The following is a 19,232-nucleotide window of genomic DNA, read 5'->3' on the forward strand; positions in this document are numbered from 1 at the left end:
GCTAGTGATGTCAGCCTTATCCCTTCATCTTTTTCTTGCTGTTTCTCTGTGCCTCCCTTCCTGTTGCTCCTTACACGCAAGATGTTCTTGCTGAATCATATTCAGGCTGCTCCTAAATACTTGTTTCATCTGTCTCACCTATGAAAGCTGAAAGGACAAGAACGTGTAAGATAATCTTCCAAATAGGCAAGTCCTTTACTGAATGCTCTGCATGCAGTTACCATTCACCTTTGAAGCACCTAGCACAGTGCTATTTGGCTCAGAATTCCTGATGAGTTTCTAAGAGCTTTTCACAATCTTGGAACAGCTTAAGGAAAATGCGAGCTCTGATGCTGGAAGACAATCCACAACAAACAACCTTGCAAGATCCAGGACTAGCATTTTTGACGTTTTCACTTTACCACATGAATCCAAGACACTAGTGGGAACTTTAAAAGGATATTTCCCTCCTTGAAGAGTAAGGTTGCTGACCCTAAGTCATCCTGTCCCAGCATAAACACTTAGGTATTGTATACATTACAAGGTTTACTTTTGGAATGGACGCCATAATCCTTTACGGCAACTAGGGTTGCTGTAAAACTTGTCACCTGTCTTTCTTCCAGAGCACTGCTGTTAATTCTGACAAAGCCACCTCGCTTGCACATGTTGGGCCGTCAGACTCTTCTGGAGCGCTCCTGGGTGCGAGGAAGTTGCTCTGTTCCCCCAGAGCGGCCTCACTGCGAGGAGGGGGCCTATGCCCCCACTGCCTCCAGGGGAGCTCCCCTGCCCGGGAAGGCAACCCCTCTTCCCCCGGGCCGGGGCCGGGGCCGGCTCTGGCTCTCCCGGCTCCCTCGCCCCTCGCCCCGGCACAGCCCGCCCTGCCTAGTTGTCAAGGAGACCAGAGAGGCCGGGCCCAAGGCAGCAAAGCGCCCGTTGATTGGCTGCGGGGCAGAGTCCAATCGGCGGGCGGGGTGTTCCGGCGGTGCCAAGATGGCGGCCAGGTAAACACGGCCGGGAGGATGCCGGCGTCGGGGCTGTGGTGAGGGGAGGTGGGGGGTGCGTGGGCTGCTGGGCAGCGCTGTCGGGCTTGCGGGGGGCCGGAGGGGCGGGAGGTGCCGTCTGCGTTCCCACGCCTGGCTTGGAGGGGCATTTCGCTTCGCCCGGAGCGGGCTGCCCTCGCCTCGCCGGCCTGCCTCCTTCCGCGAGCGGGCTGTTCTCTCCGTCCTCTCCCCGGGGGCCGGCGGAGCTCTCCCGTACCCGGCCTTGCCCACCAGGCGGGAGGCGGCGAGGGGAGGCGTTTGCGCTGCCCTGGGGAGGGCTGGATGTGCTCCCTCGCTGCCCGTGGAGAGGGACGGGAGGCGTTTGCTGCAATGTCGCGCTTAAACCGAAAGCAGCTACGAACAAATGCGAAGTGACAAAACTTTAAAGAACGAGGAAGAAAAAAGAGAGCTAATAGCTTCAACCTGTGTACCTAAATTCTCTACTCAACTCCACTCTGAAATAGTAAGTATTAGAAGCTTTATAACATGCTTGTTTAAAACATCTAATGATAGTTACTTTTCTCAAGAGAAACTTAAATATTTCTGATTATGTGTTCTGCTATTTCCGCTTCTCTCTTCTGCAGGCTAATTATGTTTTTATGTTGGAGTGGGTAAGTTCATATAACTCTGGTGCCTTTGCAGTGACTTGAAGTGGCTTGGACTTGTTTAAACTGGAAGATGTGGAGTGGACTGTTACCTCCAGGACTGCATGAAAGTGATGTTGACTTAAATTCTGATGAGGGAGATGAAATGCATGGTTCCTTTTCAAAGGAAGATGCAAAAGAAGATATTGAAAGAGTTCAGCTTTCTGAATTCCAGGAGAATGGACCTGAAAGTAATGCCAGCAGTGAACCCATTTTGCTATCGGTGACAGATGGAGAAAACAAATCTCAAACGTGCCCTTCTGGAGTTTCTTTAAATATGTGGAATGTGGGTATTGTTACAATTTTCCAAATGTCCAGAGCATAAATGCAACATACTCAAAGTCGAATGGCTAATTTTTAAATTGAAATAACTCAGTGTTGAATATTCAGTATATAAACCTGAAAGGAAATAAAATATGATCAAAGTGCAGTCATCGTAACATACCTTAGATTGTTTCAAGCAGGGTGGACAGGAATTTAGATAGGAAATTAATGTAACTTTTTTTCCCTAGTGCAGTGGTGGTTGGAAGCACAGCAGGGAGATGGTTGGATAACTAGACAGTTGCATAAAGACTTGTGGTTTTGGTAGTTTATGGGCGCTGAGCTTCTTCGTAACTGCTGTCTGCATTAGTAAGGATTTACAGCTAAGTATATCAGCCACTGTACTGGTGATGCATATTTGCGAAGTAGAGGTGTACCCTTTTGCTTTCTGTAGGGGTTAGTTGCAGGCATTCAGACTCATAGTTGCTTATAACCTCTTGATTTTCCTGTTACAGGTAAAGACAGAAAAAAAATAAATAAAGCAATCTGTGTTTTAGGCTTTTGAGCCAACATAAGAATTGGCAAAAACTAGCTACTCTCCTCCATCCATCCGTCCATGTAGGCAGCCTGCTGAGCAAGGACTATGCTGTCAGTAATACTTGGATTACAAACTACCAGATAGGCAATAACTACATTGAATAGCTCAGGAGCGCACAGCCAGCATAAGCGTATTCAGTGTCATGTCCCATGAGAAAACTATCGGGTTTGACTGGTTGTGGGACTTAGGGAGGGCAGAAAGTCAGAGAGAGGTGATGAAAGATTAGAGCCAGTTCCAGTTTAACACCATCAGAGTTGGATGGTCTCAATGCATAGATTTTAATGTGATAGATATAACAAGGTACTGTGGATAAGATAGTGGGACAACATTTCTCAGCACATTATGTAATTTAAAAAAAAAATGGGGAAAAATTTAAAAATACTGACTTGCCTTTTCTTAATCTTGTAGAAATTTTTGGAGCTTCAGAAGAAAAACCGTGAAATGAAAGCCCAAGCAAATCAGGGAAACAAAAGCCGAAAAAGAAAGCGCCATAGAAAAGGTGTTTTATATAACTACAGAATTTATTTTCTCAAAATGGAATTAGTATCAAATACATTGAAAGTGGGATTTGCTGGTTTTGGGTGGGGTGTTTTGTTTTGGGTTTTTTTTGTTGTTGGGTTTTTTTAACCAGGAATTGAATGCCTGAGTAAATGTATTGTAGTTATTATCTAGGATTTTAGTTTTCCAGTTGTATACATCACTTGTAGGACTAGGTTGTAAATTGCTACTGAAAGTTCAAGTACTGCATTTGTCCTCTTTAAAAAGGAGGTAGAACTTACTCGGTTAATACTGATTTATAGCAGCTAAGTGTATTTCAGTAATTCTGTAAAACATACTTTTGTGTATTCTGGTTAAAACTTCTTCACAGATATTGTAGGAGGTTCTTTGTATGAAAAGTCTTACAGCTGAGTGGTTTAAATTCACATGATCATTGGGTAAAAATCCTAGTGTGTCAATCTTTCAAAGGAAATGTGACCAGTTAGAGTTCTGGTTACTTCATTGGATGCTGTAGGGTATTACTGTGTAATGTTGGGTGTTTTTTTTTCCCCCCCTCTAGAAAAACGGAAAAAGAACGATGAAGTGACTAAGAGGTATAACCAGGTCAATGTGATTATCTGAGGTCTGTTTTTAGTATCAGGCAAAACTTGTAAAAAGCTTGACCACATGCATGGCCAAAGCCTAGCTTTGAACATCATGTAAAATATCTGCTGAAGTTGTTCAGTGTCTCTGTTGGGCAGGCTGAATTTGATAACAGTGATTGTTTGATAGAGTTTATTGCTTGATTTTAAAAATCTACACAAATGTGTTATTTAATGTAACTTAAAATGGACTTAATGTTATTCCTAATGATGTTTTGCATGTAATTGCATACAAGCTCCTGTTCAGCCTGCTGCTCCTCCTCTTCTTTTTCCTCCTTGGCAGTGTTAGGTTAATGGATGGACTCGATCTAAAAGGTCTTTTCCAACCTAAATGATTCTATGATTCTATAAGCTTGCTTTCAAGATTGTGGAATTATACTTACAGAGGGGAAGGAATAATTAATTTCACTTCTATTAAAAAATGAGTGGGTGAAAAGAGCATGTCTGCCAAATGGAAGAATTTCTCTTAGCGTTGAAAAGAATATTACAAGTTGTGGAAAGGGAACTGGTTATATTAATGACTTTTTTGTTGTTTTTAGTAGTCAACAGTTGGCAAATGAAGACAAATGGAAAGAACTTACGCAATACTTTGGAATCAATGATAGATTTGAATCACCTGTGGATAGCAGGGCTCCACAAAAGGTGACTGTTGATACAAAAACAATGTCAGCTTGTACTTGGCAGTAAAAGAACTCAGCCTTAACTGAGATAGGAATAAAACTGAGACTATTTGAAAGTGAGTAAACAATCAAGTCACTCTGAAGAAGGATAATTTTGTGCACATTTTTAATGAATTTCCTTTTAGATACCACATGAATTGTACTTGGATTGAAAGGTTGCTGTGCTTTCTCTTAAGACAGTATCCATGCTTGTTTCCTGTCTGGTTTTCTTTTCCATTAACATGAGACAGAGAAGACTTCATATGCATTGTTTGACTTTTTTGTTTGTTTGTTTTTTAGTTGTGTTTTAACTTTAAAATGTGCCAAGTAAATCCTTTAGTTGACACCAGTGGCTATAGGAATTAGAGGGCCAAACCTCCCATATGGTTTTACTGGATTTATAACACATTCTGTTCATAAATATTATTGTGTAACTAGGCATATTTGAAATAACTGGTACAACATCATGGACAAGTTAAGAAACTCATTATATTGTGAGTTCCTTGTAGCGCTGTTTGTTCTATAATTTTTCTAGTAAAGGTCTGTATAAACTCTGTGACATTAAGTGTTCAGTTAGCCTCCTTTGTGATAAACTTTGTATTTTTCAATTGCCTAAAGTAAGTTTCTGCGTGCAGGTCATGAGCTATTGTTCGCTTCTGTCTGAGTTCTTACTTTTGGTGGGTATTTAGTTGTCATTAAACTGCTCAGGATAGATCTGGAATGAGGCCCAAAGTGTTAAAATGAGATGCTTTCCACGTAAGTTCAGAGATTTAGTCACTAACGGAACGTATGTCTCAATTTCAGAAAAGACATCTAACAGAATTGGCTATCACTGCAACTTCCAGTTATGCACTTTTTTTAACTTCCACCTGAATAATTCAAGTGCAGTATTTGCAGATGACAGTTTCTCAAATTCTGTTTGGTTTTTTACTTTTATCTTTTAAAAAGGTATATGTTATGAAACTGTCAAATGTGGTTTTTTTTAGCATCGCTAATATTTAAAACCAGTGAGGCTGTATATTGTCTTTTGCTATGAGAGAGTGAGTTTTTTGTGAAATTTCAAAGTGAGTGCCTACTGCTGTGCTACCCTTCTGTATTCCTTCAGAAGTTTCCAACTATAATTTCCAGTAAATATTTACTTTTTATTGTTACATTATTTGTAAATGCTGTCATTAAACAAGTTACGTTACATTCATCATAAAGGTTATTTTCTTATTTTCAGAGGTTTAATTCTGAAGTTTTTTCATTGTTTTCCATAGGACTGCTAGAATTTTTAATTTATTAGCACAGTGGAGTGGCACAATGCCAGAACTCAGTTTTTGGATAAAGATAAGATCTTAGAACTGTAACGATACAGTGGTAATTGCCATTCTTCATGTTACCTGACACATATATTTCACATTTTGTTTAGAAAGCTCCAGGGATGGAAGAGATAAGCCAGATCTTCAGATGAAATTTTATTGTGACAGGCATAAACTAGTCCGTGTAATTTTTTTAACCTACAGTATTATCCTGCACATAAGGTGGAACTAATGCAATGATTTGTGCTCAGGCAGCCTTTCAGTGAATACTTAATTATACTGTCCATTACAATACATAGACAAAGTGATTTGTGTTACATAGAAATTACAGGTTTATGCAGTGTCTTAAAATAAAGAATTTTATGAAAGAAATATTTTTAGAAAGGAGATGCTCCCTTTAAACATGTTATTTCTTTATTTGTCCTAAAGATATTTGCTTTTCTTTTTCTAGTCTGGCCTTGAACTTAGCATAGAGAAGTCTGTGGCTGAAGGTGACATTGATAAGGCTGAGGAGCTGAGTGATAGACTAGCCATTCGTGAGGTAAGTGGGCTATTAACAAAAGCTCTGAGGAAACATTTAGTTTGGTACATCTGTACAAAAAGTGTCATAACTAAAATAGCATTGAAGATTGTTTGGGGCATCTTTCCTATTTCCTAAGCAGATTTCTGTCAGTGATTGAAGGATTTTACTGCTCATCTAGTAATGCTTGGACAGTTGTAGCTATGTATAAGAATTGAAAATACAACCATGAACGATCCCAAGTAACCTTGCTTTAAAGCCTTCATGCCAGCTCTGCAAGTCAGAGGAGTCACTAACTAGTCTATATTGAGCTTTTGATTTTTCTGCATGTTGCAAGCCAAGAAAACAGGAGCAGGATGTTCCCGTCCTGTCATTTCCCTGTGCCTTGGATTTTTCTTTGCATTCCCTCCCCAGTAAGCTTGGGAAGCCTGAAGAAAGGTAGAGATTTAGCAAGCTTAGAGCAAGACATGCCCAAATAAGGACAGACATACCCAAACTTGTGCACCAGTGCTTTTTTTTCCTCTGTATTCATGTGATCAGAGGTTGATGGCTAGAAGAATTCTGAAGAATGGGAGTAGATGGATGTCATACATATTGCTGTAGGCTTAGAATGATCTTTATAGAATGAATGGATATTTTTTTCTCCTTGTCATAATTTTTTAGTATATAAATATGTATCTTAAAAAAAAAAATCCAGGTGAGAGAAACTCAATTTTTTCAAGATGTTGTCTTGTTAGTTGGTGTATCTGAGTAATTTATGAAGGCTATGCTGTTCTTTGCTACAAAAATTGGACCTTTTAAATTTGTATGTAGTGCTGAGTGAATACTTAAACTAGTGAGGAATCTGTCAGATACTTTTGGCAATTGCAATTTCATATAAGAAATAGTTAAATTGGTGCAGGTATGGTAGGTGGTAGCAGCTGAAGTATGTAACTGAAATCCATGAAGGCTGTTGTCCCCACTGCTATTTGTGCATGGGGAAGAAAATGCAAAGGAAGAAAATTAGGATAAAAACAGTTGGAATAGTTTTGAAGCCAGGTAAATAAGTACTAAATAAGTACTATTTGAGGTGAGTGGAGAAGCTATCATTTTTAAGTCATCTGATTTATGTAACTTAAACTATAAATATTCTAGATTTGTATTAGAAATTAATTATATAATTTTTGCTTTCATTCCTCTGTCTTGCATATTATTCCATCTTCACAGAGGTAATGGGAATTTTGTGTCCACTGTATATACTAGCAAAATTCAGAGGTGTTAGAAAAGGATTAAAGACAAATTCCGAATACTTCTCATTCTCATACAAATATTTAAAATGTTTCCTAAGTACAGGGTTTGAAGCTAAGCTTTAATGTAAAAATTGCAGATTTAAATCTGGTTAATGCAATATAATACGATATTGTGATGGCTTTAGAAACAGATGGTTTTTGAATGGGAAATATAGTTCTTAAGGTTCTCTTAAGGTTAAGTAAAACTAACTGTTCCTCAGTGTGTGTTCTTACATAATCGTTAAACTCCTCCATTTAGTCACTCAGGGCAGTTTCTAATGACTAGACTCTTATCTGCCGTTTCACCGGTGATCACAAAACTTCAATCTGCAAAGATAACGGCTATTGACAGTGATAGGAATGTGTCCTAATGTTCCCTTTAAGTCTGACCAGCTCCCTGTGATACTGTTACGTTACCTTTCATGTGTACAACATGAAAAACACTTGCTGTTCTCCTTCACAAATGTCATTATCCCATCTACTCTAAAGCGGTTAGAGTATCATAATCAATAAAACATACTGAGGTTCTAGTGCAAATTGTTTGACTATAAAAACAAATTAATGTAAGAAGTTTTAAGGTTTTGTAATATTTATGATAAACTGTTATCTGATTTCAGTAGCCATGGGATTGTACAACATCTAGCATATCCCAGGTGCTACAGCAATGTATTATTATTTGTGGAACATTAGCTCCAAATTGTTGACTTTCAAATATTAGCATGTTGTAATTCTGAAAACAAAATGCTTGAAACATTATTAGTATTCACAGCCTTGACTTGGTTTTGGTTAAGTGGGTTTATCTGAATAAATAGTGTGTTGAAAGAAGGAAAACTCAAATGACTGGCTTGATCTCATGAGGAGTTCTGTCAAGGCAGAATCCGTGTGAATTCACTGGGGTTCTCTACTGTTGTAAAGATGTGCTATATTACCCACTGCAAGATTCATTTTTCTTTGTGATTTTAAGAAGCTGTATTTTTTTTTTAAATTGATCTTTTAAAATACTTTTTGTTCTAAGGAAATAATTCTAACTGACTAATTCTGATTCAGTGAAGAGCTATAGCAAAGGATTTGACTATGGAAGAGGTTGATTCAAAAATCATTGTTTTGTATACAAGTACAATTATAAAATGCTGCCTTCATATTGTGTAGTATTGATTCAGTCACTACTTTCCTTCTCTTTGCAATTTCAAGAAGTGTCCCTTTAAAAACTCATTTTACATAATACTTCTTAGAAGTGAGTTAATTTTTAAAGTATGTGGCTATTTGTATCCCTCTAACTTCCAAATGCAACACAACACTGTGAGCAAGTCAGGCATGGAACTATACTATGACTGTATTGAAGTACACCACTTCTGAAGTCTAGAGAAAGAAATGGATGAATTATTGTTCTTTTATCTTAACTTCATCTTTTTATGTATAGTTTTCATTTTTCTTGAGCAATGTTGCGGGGTTGGGGGCAGGGAGTGTATGAGAAACAGCTGCCTTCTGTTTGGGGTACAGCCCCCCTTGCAGCCATGTGAAAAATGTTCAGTGGGTAGGTGTTCTTTTTGAAATCAGGTGTATGGGGTTTTAATCGGCACCATTTTCTTTTGCAAGAAGCAGTGACTGGAACCTGCTGATAAAGCTTTTGCTTTGAGGCACAGATCCCAGAGTTCTTAAAGCCGTTTCCTGCCTTAATAAGTGAAACTAATTTTTGATGTATAACATTTATAAGCCTGTGAAACTGATAGGGCAGCTTCAGTATTTAGAAAAATGAAGCCAAAAATAAACAGATGATGAGAATAGGCAGTAAAAACATGTCCTAAAAAGCAAAGGAATGCCAAAATGATACTGTCAATGTGCTATCATTATGACACAGTGAGAAAAGGTTTTTAAAAATCAGATTCCTTTAAAATCAGTGATGATTTAGGCAATATGCATAATCTAGCTGCTGTGAGTGGATCACTGAAATTTACATCCTAAAAGCCTAAATGATACTGCTTCAAGGTTTTGAGTCTTGGTTTCCGTGTGGTACTTGTTGCAGGTTCTTTAAGGAAAATGTTATTGTACTGCTATAAATGAGGCTTTGGGCAATATTATTCGTTGCTTTCTTCTGCTTTGACGAATAAGCACAAATGCTGATTTTAAAACAAAACTACTTAATCTAGTAGCATTCGAGGTTTTAGACTGAGAGAAGTTAGAACTTGGATACCGTATGCATGAGGCTCTGTATTTACTAGTGACTGCATGTGTGGATTCATATGTAGCTTTTGAGACTAGCTAGAAATGTTTTACCCCTTTTTTTATTGGCAGTTGCACTTCTGTTAAAAAAATGAATTGTACTTATGTGGTGATGATGATGATATTCAGTCTAATCTCTTGGCAAACCTCACTACAAAGTATTACCCCTTGTCTCCTGTTGTCATCCTAGTTTGTGGACTAGGAGAGTGATTGCAGTTAGTTTGGGAGTTATCAGGGTGGCAGGTCTCTATCTAACTTGTAGCATCTGTGGCCTTTCCCACACCATGTTCTCTTGTGGGGTGTTCTGCTTCACTAAGAGTTCTAGTAATCCTGAAATTCTTGATGTCTTTATTTTATATAAGAGTGAAATTCTTCCTGAAGGAATACAGGCATGTCTGCATGATGTTGTAGAGAATAATCTAAGCCATCAGTAAGTCTGCTTCTTCAGCTAGATTGCTTCTAGAACCCAGCCTAGCTTGAGCATCTCAGTGCTGTGGTGCAGTTACAGTATATAAGATCAGCACTCCTTTGATAAATTTTTGTTGAGCATCAATCTAATGCAGGTGGATCATACTGCTTAATCTTAATTCACTGTGGATTTTTAAGCACACTGTTAGACTGAACTATTTCTGTAATACCTACTGCATAGTACCATTAGTATTAGATAACTAGCAATTCATTGCAGTGTGCTGGTATAATAGGAACAGTTAAGGTTTATTATTGTAATCCAGTTGCTGTCTTTGTTATAACATTCCAGGGCTTTCAGCATTGGCAGAGAGTTCTTCATGTTTTAAAGTTCTTCTTTCAAATGTAGAATGGCATACTTAAAGCTCTTGTTCAAACACTGCATTTAATGGTGACTTGTTTACATTGAGAGATACCAACAGAAGTGTTAATATTAGCGTAGGAGTTACCCAAAATATTCTGAACCTTTTAGAATGAAAATTGTTGAGAGAATGAAATGTTATGTGGACACATAGCTGGGCTGAGATAAAATGGTTTTCTTGGTGACGCTCTAGAGTAGGATAGTTCAGATTTAATGGTAGCAAGGTACTTGGATATGTAGCTGGGAACAGACGCTTGGAATTATGTCTACTTTTCTAACGCTTTCGAAAAACCTTTTTGGAATAATATCTTGAAATGTACTTTAATTGTTTCTGCTGTGTTTGTGGGAATCTACCTAGATTTTTTTGAAGAGTAAACGTTGATAAATTAGAGCACTGTGACTGTGCATAGTTGGAGGTGTTTATCCTTTTGAGTAAGGATGGTATGTGGAGATACCTGGTAATTTCACTTTGCTGTAAATCAGTTTCAATTTGGAGTCATAGTTGTAAAAGTTCATTTTCTAATTAAACCAAATAATTTTAAAAGATTCCTCCCACACACCCCTAATGTATAAACCAGAAAATATTTTCCAAGCTTTTTTTACCCTAGAGAAAGAATTTTTCATAGTGCTCTTGTACTCAAATCATTGTGCCATGTCTCAAGAAGCAGAATGCAGATTTCTGATGGCTCTAATATTCTGAGAACTAATCTGGCTAAACCTCAAACTTTGCATTTGCTTGCGGTTTTTGTGTTAACTGCCTGGTAGGTAGGTGCCACATTGTCTAAGAGTGCATTAGCCTGAGGACTGTAACTTGAACACGATAAACCAATCTTGACCATATTAGACTTACCTGTCAAAAGGAACTTTTAAAATATTTTGTAATTTAGTGTGCTAAATTACTGGAGTAGTTGTCAGTCTCTAAATGGCTCGGGCTTTTTGACAGCACTGTTCCTGAGTGCTTAGCTTAGTGGCTTCTGGGATATTGGTGAAACATTTATAAAAAGCTGCAATTTATAGGGAAACTATGGTATTGTAATCAAGCTTAAATGAAAGATCTACATCGTAATTAGCAAAATTAATTGGCTATTGACTGGGATATCATTCTCATGTTACAGCAAGATCAGTCCTGCTGTTGTCTTCAAAATTTGTTGCATCAGTTTTGATCATTTTCTAATGATCAAATTAGTATCTGTTGTCTGTAAGTAACTTCTAGTCATATAATTTAGAATGGGGAGTACACAAGCAAGGTTGTGTGTCATAACCATTGAGAACCATTCTGGAAACTGTTTTCTATTTGAAAATCTGGGTAGGATATGATTGATCATGAGGTCACACACAAATTACTGTTTCAGATGGACAGGTTATAGTGCTTGATGCTCTTCTATTGGTAAAATAGAGTTTCATTTCTAAATTCTGTGCAACATTAGCAATTTATCATAGTGCTTTTAGGTACCTGAAGAGATTGATGCAATTTTGTATGGAATGTCACCAAGCACCAATTAACTTGGAAGTCTTGCCCATTGAAGGACCCGGGGAAAAAAAAAAGTTTATTTTTTATCTCTGAAGGATTTTCTTTCTAACACTTAGCGGAGGTGCTTCCACATATCTCTCTTCATTGAGGTTGTTTTCTTTTAACCTTTGGAACATGGCAGGGTTATCACCTAGAATTACATTCTTATGCTCCCTTAATTATGTATATCTTTTCCTTAACAAACCTTAAAAAAAGATTTCAGATGTTACAAGTCTAATTAAAGAGACAGACAAAGCACAGTTTATACTGTAGATTTTTTCTGCAGTTCAATTAATCAGCATGTTTTCTCTTTTAATTAAAACCATTTTAGTAAATTAAAGCCCACAGCAAAACACATATATAATTTGTTTGTAATTAGCTCTTAATTGGTGGTAGTTGAAGCTTAGCACCCTTGGTTTCTTTCTTCATGATTGCCATTTTATTAGCAGCCAGTCATTAATTAATCTTTTTTTCTAATTAGCTTATAAAACTGTTGATGGCACATTATTGTAAATGTGATTTTAAGTTCAAAGCTTGTTAATAAGCTTTCTTACTTAGAAGAACAGAGATAAAGAAATTGCTGAAAACAGTACTACAGTTCTTTTTTTAAAACTGCCTTTCTTATAAGGGGGCTGTGTAAAGCATCTAACAGCTTATAGTTAATTTTTTAATGCTGTGTTTTCTCATGAATGGAAGAAGTTACTTGCATTTAAATGTTTAAATCTAGCAAAGAGCTTAATATTAGAAGAGTTTTCTGTCCTTGCTCCATTACTGTGTCATCCAAATATAATTTGATGTTGTAATACACAGCATAAAAATACAACAAAGGTATTACAAAGTATTTTACAGTGGAAGTTGAGCACATCATTCAAAGGGGACAATTTTCACTGCAAAATCCACTCTGTATTCTTGTTTGCTTTATATATTTTATATACGTCAGCAATGGATAACATTCCATAACATAAAAGGAGAAAATCATTGCTAAAGGCAAGCCTGAAATAACTAGATTCATATTTGATGAGAAACTGTAACACTGTATTAAAAGGCTGTTTGGCTTCTCTGGTATGATCCTAGGATATTTCAGGACCTGTTTGAATATAGATGTTTTGTTAGAGCTTCTGTAGGTTTAGCATTTTGTATGTCATACCTAAATATTTCTGGAGCAGTTCTTGAATCTGTTGTCTCATTACTTGTATCATTCAGCATTTACATTGCACAGTGCTATCTTAATGAAAAGTCTTTGCTTTATGGTATTTAATGTTAAATGTCTAGATTTTCAAGGAAGTTTTCTGGAAGTTACAGTAGATTCTGTTGCAACTTAATAAAAATGTTTACTCTTCTGCCTGAACTTCACATACTATTTCAACTTCAGCCATTTCTTTGCTTGTTTTAGAAGTGTTTTATGATGCTGTGCAAGAAACACTAGAAAGGGATAGCTGACAAGGAAAAAATTAAAAATTGGATAAAAAGTAAATGAATAATGTCATATTACTAAAAAGATGAGAGGCTAATTTGTGCCGACTTTTTGCTAATTTTGTTCAAGCCTCAAAATGAGGAGCTGTCACCCGTTCTGTGTAGCACTGATGACAGTGCCAATGATCCATGAAATAAGCTGCCGCTGGCTTTGTTCTGATAAGAATGAACAAATCTGCACAATGTACGGCTCCCAGAATCTCATTTTCATACTTGCATGCAGGCTAAAAGAAATAAGCTGTTTGCAGGCTTGATTAATCAGACATTTGAGGGTTTTTTGTCTCTTTGATCTCTTTCGTCTCCTAGGTAACTTGCTTGACATTAATGTTGAGCTTGAGTAAAGACAATCAGGAATTGTAGACCAAACTGATATAAAAATTAAAGACCTTAACACTTTAAGTACTCCAGTAATGGTTCCGCTTTACTTCAGAAAACATCTGTTTTCATTTAATTAAAGAACAAAAGAGAATGGCATAAATATTTTTCATAGAGACCTGTTATTCCATAAAAAGTTAAAGTATGATAATAGGTATTTTTAAATAAATGCCTTGAAACTGTTCAAAAAGAAGCAAAGCTTCAGAAATTTGTTACAAGGTAACAATTTCAGATGAGTAGAAAATTTATGAAAAATAACGGAAAAGGAATTTTCATTTATGCTACATTAAACATCTAGAGTAAGATATTTGACATGATTATTGGTCAACTTCAAAATGGAAAGGTCTTTGCCCTGTAGAAACTAAGTTGTTTTTTAAGTTTGTCTTAAAAATATATATATTGTGTTACAAGGATGAACCATTATATCAGCTTTACTACCCAATATGATTTACACACTTTAAACCTGTAAAATTGAAAGGAATTTAAAAAAAAAAATGTCGCAGTGCGTTTGCTTGAGGTTATGCAGACGCTTTTACAAATCTTCCAAGTGGCTGTAAAGATGAATGCCTCAAGGGTCTAGCCAGGGCCCTGCTTTTCCAACCAGCTAAAGCCCTTATCTTAAATCCAAGCAAAGTACCATTAATCTTTTTGAAAGACCTTTTATGGCTTTTAATATATCCCAAATTAGAACATTTTACACCCTTGGTTCCTGAAATATGGTGATAAAAAGCCTTTAGAGCTTAATTTTCCTTACTGCATGCTCTGACCAATTTGCAGTTCTTTGTGATAATGTTTAGACACCTTAATTAAAATGCAGCAAAATATTGGATGTTCTATATGGAAAATGCTGATACTTTGACTACACAAGAAATTGTTGTATATATTTTTATTCATGCTTTCTTACTTCTTTTAAGATTGTATTATATTGAGTTATCTGATGACCTGAAATGTTTGGTTTTTTAAATGTAAAACCCATTGACCAAGCTTTTGCAGATTTCTTGGGGGGAAAGGGGAGGAGGTGGAGTTAAGATGTATGTCTGGGTGTGGGTGGGAGCAGAAGATGTTTAATCTGACTAAAATGTTTGTGTGCGTTTCTGTGCGACACATTTGTTTTCATGTCTTGAAAATTTGACTCTCTGTAGCCTAGAAATTATAAGATTAATGCTGCAAAATGTTGCTCCTTTTACTTGCACATACACTACAGAGGATCTTATTATCCCATTTTTTCCGTACTTTTCAAAGACAGAAGAACTCAATCTGTCTTCCAAGAAACACAGATCAAAAGATTTTTCTGTAGCACTTGTGTAGACCTCACTTGTATATATTTGTATGTGAATAAGTATTCAGTAGGCCACTAGAATATATTTTAAGGAGATGCTGTTATTCATCACACAGTAAGAGTTAATTTTCAAGTATGTTATGAGGTAAAATACAGTTCAAAAATAAAGGCGTGGTTCTGCTGATGGACTGACTTCAGCCATCACATTGGTCTATTTAAGCTAATAATTAGTCCTGTTTCAATTAACAAGTAAACATTTTTTGAATATTTTAGGTGAGTTCTTAAGCATTTTTATACTGTAAGTATATTAAAGTTAATAGCTGCCCTTAAATAGTAAGTGACAATGCAAATAAGAATGTTATGTTCTAGTCTTCGACTGAGATTTGGCAGTTCAGATGTTGGCATTGAATTACTGATAATACGAAGTGTTATGCTCAGGGGAAAAATGATGTACCTAATAATATAAAAGTTTTGAAATGTCTGGTCACATGAATTATTTTGTGCACCAAGATGAATCCATAGTTACATATTTATGATCTTATAACACACGCAAATAGTAGATGAAAAACTTGTTTAGCTTTATTTATTTTGCACCTTTTCCTTTTAAAATATTGCGCTTACCTTGCAACTGTTTGTGTTGCCAGTGTTTAGAGCCTCAAACAAAGCACAAACTGATGCTGTGCTTACTGCCTACATGCATGTAGACTCTCAGTCTTCTGCAGAAAGGCTACTTTCTTGATTCTTAAACCCTGAAAGGACCATAAGGTAGAATAGCTGTTAGTGATGCTGTTTTGTTTTGCTTTGTTAACAAACTGATCAGGGTGTCAACCTACCTACAGGGTGGGTGTTTGATGGGAGAGTTGTAGAAGATGTGTCAGTGCATCTACACCTGAAGATGTGTTCTCCCGTTCTCTCTCATCTTATCTGGATAAAATGTCTGTCAGAGTAAATACGAATTGCCTGTATAGATGCCACAGATTATTGAAGTGTATTGCCATTAATAATGGAACTTTAACCAAAGTGTTAAGGAGTGTTCTTTCACTTGGGTCTCCCATGCCTCTCTTGTTTGATGCTCCCATGACATTTTGGGGACATCTAGAATATCCAGTCAGAAACATGTTAGCTAACTTCAGTAGGTTTGGGCTGGATAGAAAGAAAACCTCTTTGTCCACGTCACAGTTTGTAGCAGTTTTGGCTAAATGAATTGCTTGTTTGTCTTGGAGAAAAGTGGTAACTTCTGAGACCAAATCCTCCCATAATTCGTAATTTAGTTGCAGATGATGTCAAGTCATGACAGCAATCACAAAATGTAACTACAATGAACAAGTTATGAATGCTGATTAAGGAAAATAATCTGGTCCTAGTTCACAGTACCTTCTTCTATCTTTTTTTGCTTTATTCTTTTTTTCCCCTCCCCTTGACTTTCACTAAAGTGAACTTAATTCTCACAGTGTGAATAAGTTTATGAAAGTAAAGTAGTATTCACCTACAGCCTATTACGACCTTATTTGAAAAGCATGCATATTATCGTACTAATCATCTAAAAGCTGGTAGTGTGAAGGCTAAATGCCAGATGGACTCTTAAGGACACTGCTTCATTTACTTTCTGGACAGACTGATTAAAACGTCATGACTACTGGTACTACTGGAAAATGTGTGGTAGTAGCAGTTCTTCCTATATAAAACTGTCTTTTTGGGTGGCTTTCGTATTGGTAAGACCTGATGCTATTGTGTTAGCACAGCTGAGGTCACAGACTGGTCTTAATAATGGAGACTGTGTGTGTATCTGTCTATACATTTATTTAAAAAACAAACAAAAGGATCTAGTGGGCTCTTGCCCTTTGCTTTTATTCTTGAAAAGGAAGGATTTGGTGAAAAGGATTACTTGCCCCAGGATCCTGCTCCTCTGTATTTCTCCCAAGAGATATTCTTGCTTGTCTGATCAGACATCCTGTTTTCAGCATCAGCCTAATGTTTGAAAGATATTTTAATATCTATTGACTTTTAAGAAACAATATCAGACCAAGTAATTTGTAAGGCTTAAATTTCATATGAGCCATTTGCATCTATTCAGTTTTCCTTTGTTCCTTTTTATGTCTTAGCTTGGTGTGAAAATTGCCAAAGCTGCTGCTTGTCGCAACTTTGTAAAAGCCAAGCAAGAAGCAGAGGCTGCCCAAGAAGCTCGAAAGAAAAAGAAGCTTGCTTGGGGGTAAGTCATTTGAGTATGGAATTAAACATTTGTGGTTTCATTGGCACTAAGTGTATACAATACAATCTCAGTTAAATGTTTTCTTAGTTGAAATAGGCTTGTGCTAATCTTGTTTGTTAGTTTAACCTTGTTGGGGTTTGGGGTTTTTTTTGTGGGTTTTTTTAGCAGTGTATCAGACTTAAGTACAGAAGCTTTACCAGAATTAATGCATTGGTCATATGGCTACGTTTGCCTTCATGTCTTTATTACAGTATTAAAAATAAGTTTTTATTTTTGTTGTTATTAAGAATAGTATGGTTGAATACCTGAAACACATACGCTCATGACTCCTAACATGTTTGGGGGTTTTTTTGCTCTGTTTCAGATTTGAAGCCAAGAAAAGATGGGAAACAAAAAGCAACATGGGATACATGTAATCCATCCTGTTTTCCTCAGGCATCAAATACCTGTTTTTACTTGAAGAATCTTTGTGGGTGACTTCTTAAATCTAAACATAAAAAAACCTCAAAACAACACCGAACACATCAAATGCCTTGTGTTTCTCTTAATGCTGTTAGACTGCAGTATCTTTGTTTTGGCTCTCTCTTGTAATGTAGCAAAAATACTATCTAAACATCAATACTATGTTAAATATAGTATTTTTCTCCAAAATATGAAAATCTAAGATAATGCATTGTAGAATGCGTTTGGACTTTGGTAGAGAACTCTCTAAATTTGGAATAAAATACTTGGTCCAAATGTGTTCTGTGCTGCACTGCAGTTACAATGCATGGGTACAAGGAGAGGGATAAGTTTTCCTGCTAAGGTTATACAGACTTAATGCAGTAAGTACTACTTTTCTGATTGCTTGAAAGTTTGGGGGGACACTAAATAAAGAAAAGCAAAACCACCGTACTTGTTTAAAACTATTATTATTTATGCATTTATGGGCATGTAAACAGAAAAAAATTAGCTGAAAATCAGGGAGGATCTGGTACTATTCGTCATGTCCTGGTGCTGTGTTCTTCCAAATATTTCAAATTCCCATTTTCCTTTCCTTCCCAAGAACTCAAGTTTTAAAAGCCCCAGTTTCTTTGAGCAGATAAAGTATAGAAATATGTATCTTGAAATATATCTGATATGTTCTGTTGTGCAGTTAGCTGCACCCAAGAAACAAATGCAGATTTTACTCCAAGTCAAATGTTTTACAGATCAATTAGGATGTGAATGTTTATGTTATAAGATTATAACAAGAATTGATGATAATGTTTCTTCAAAATTGTTCTCAGTGAAAAGTAAGGACACATTCAGAACTAATAACTTTTCTCCCTGAAGCTCTTGCATATATGTTTAGTCACCACAATGCCTGAATTGAATTGGCAATGTAAATGTCAGTTATTGTTAACCAAGATTAATATGTTTCAGGCCAAAGGTATGGTATTAGCGTAATGGTGATTTACTACGTAAGTACTTGAGGCTAAAACAACTTGCCAACAAATAGCAATTTGAAGTTTTATGGCACCAATTCGAAGAGTTTAGGTTTGCAGTCCAACATGGGATAGTGCATTTTTGTTCATTAGCCCTCAGGATGTTTGATTCTTTTTCTTTTTTAGCAGAACATCATATTTCTTTCACAAAGATGAGAGTTTGCAATATGGTAATCTGCAGTTAGCTGTAATTAGTTATGATGACAGAGTTGAATACAATTGCCAAGATTGTAAATCAGGGGCTAAACAGGTTTCTGCAGTATAACATCATAAATCTCACAGTATGGTTTACAAACTACGTTAGGTTTAGAAACTTTGCTGTGGAAGGAAGCAAGTGATATCTCTTTGTAAAGTGATGATAAAGGTAAATTGCATGTTTACTTGTATAAACAAACATTACACCATGAACATTCATCAAGATTTTTCTCAGTTCCAAATGTTCCTGTCCAAAACTTACAGACACTC

At 36.6% G+C, this 19,232-nt stretch overlaps 1 protein-coding gene across 6 annotated transcripts; it reads left to right on the forward strand.

The window, feature by feature from the left end:
- Positions 1-898: 898 nt before the first annotated feature.
- On the forward strand, positions 899-18,043 carry FAM204A (family with sequence similarity 204 member A). 6 transcript variants are annotated; one of them, XM_075504460.1, is made up of 8 exons: positions 899-980; positions 1,604-1,949; positions 2,931-3,021; positions 3,580-3,613; positions 4,201-4,303; positions 6,073-6,162; positions 17,195-17,301; positions 17,666-18,043. In XM_075504460.1, the coding sequence occupies exons 2-8, from the start codon at positions 1,698-1,700 to the stop codon at positions 17,715-17,717; spliced, it is 729 nt and encodes a 242-aa protein (XP_075360575.1). In that variant the 5' UTR covers positions 899-980; positions 1,604-1,697; the 3' UTR covers positions 17,718-18,043. The 6 variants fall into 6 exon arrangements, with proteins under 6 accessions (XP_075360575.1, XP_075360577.1, XP_075360579.1 ...); XM_075504462.1 differs by having other exon boundaries at positions 963-980; positions 1,662-1,949; XM_075504464.1 differs by lacking the exon at positions 899-980 and adding an exon at positions 987-1,482 and having other exon boundaries at positions 1,604-1,630.
- Positions 18,044-19,232: the final 1,189 nt, after the last annotated feature.

The sequence above is a fragment of the Mycteria americana genome, chromosome 6 (genome assembly GCF_035582795.1).
Source record: "Mycteria americana isolate JAX WOST 10 ecotype Jacksonville Zoo and Gardens chromosome 6, USCA_MyAme_1.0, whole genome shotgun sequence".
NCBI classification, from domain to species: Eukaryota; Metazoa; Chordata; class Aves; order Ciconiiformes; family Ciconiidae; genus Mycteria; species Mycteria americana.

Excerpts from the sequence above, each read along its gene's own strand:
- FAM204A (XM_075504460.1), top strand. The coding sequence starts at position 1,698 with ATGTGGAGTGGACTGTTACCTCCAGGACTGCATGAAAGTGATGTTGAC. Across the intron at positions 3,614-4,200 it reads AACGATGAAGTGACTAAGAG|TAGTCAACAGTTGGCAAATG; the intron begins GTATAACCAGGT and ends TGTTGTTTTTAG. Across the intron at positions 6,163-17,194 it reads ATAGACTAGCCATTCGTGAG|CTTGGTGTGAAAATTGCCAA; the intron begins GTAAGTGGGCTA and ends TTTATGTCTTAG.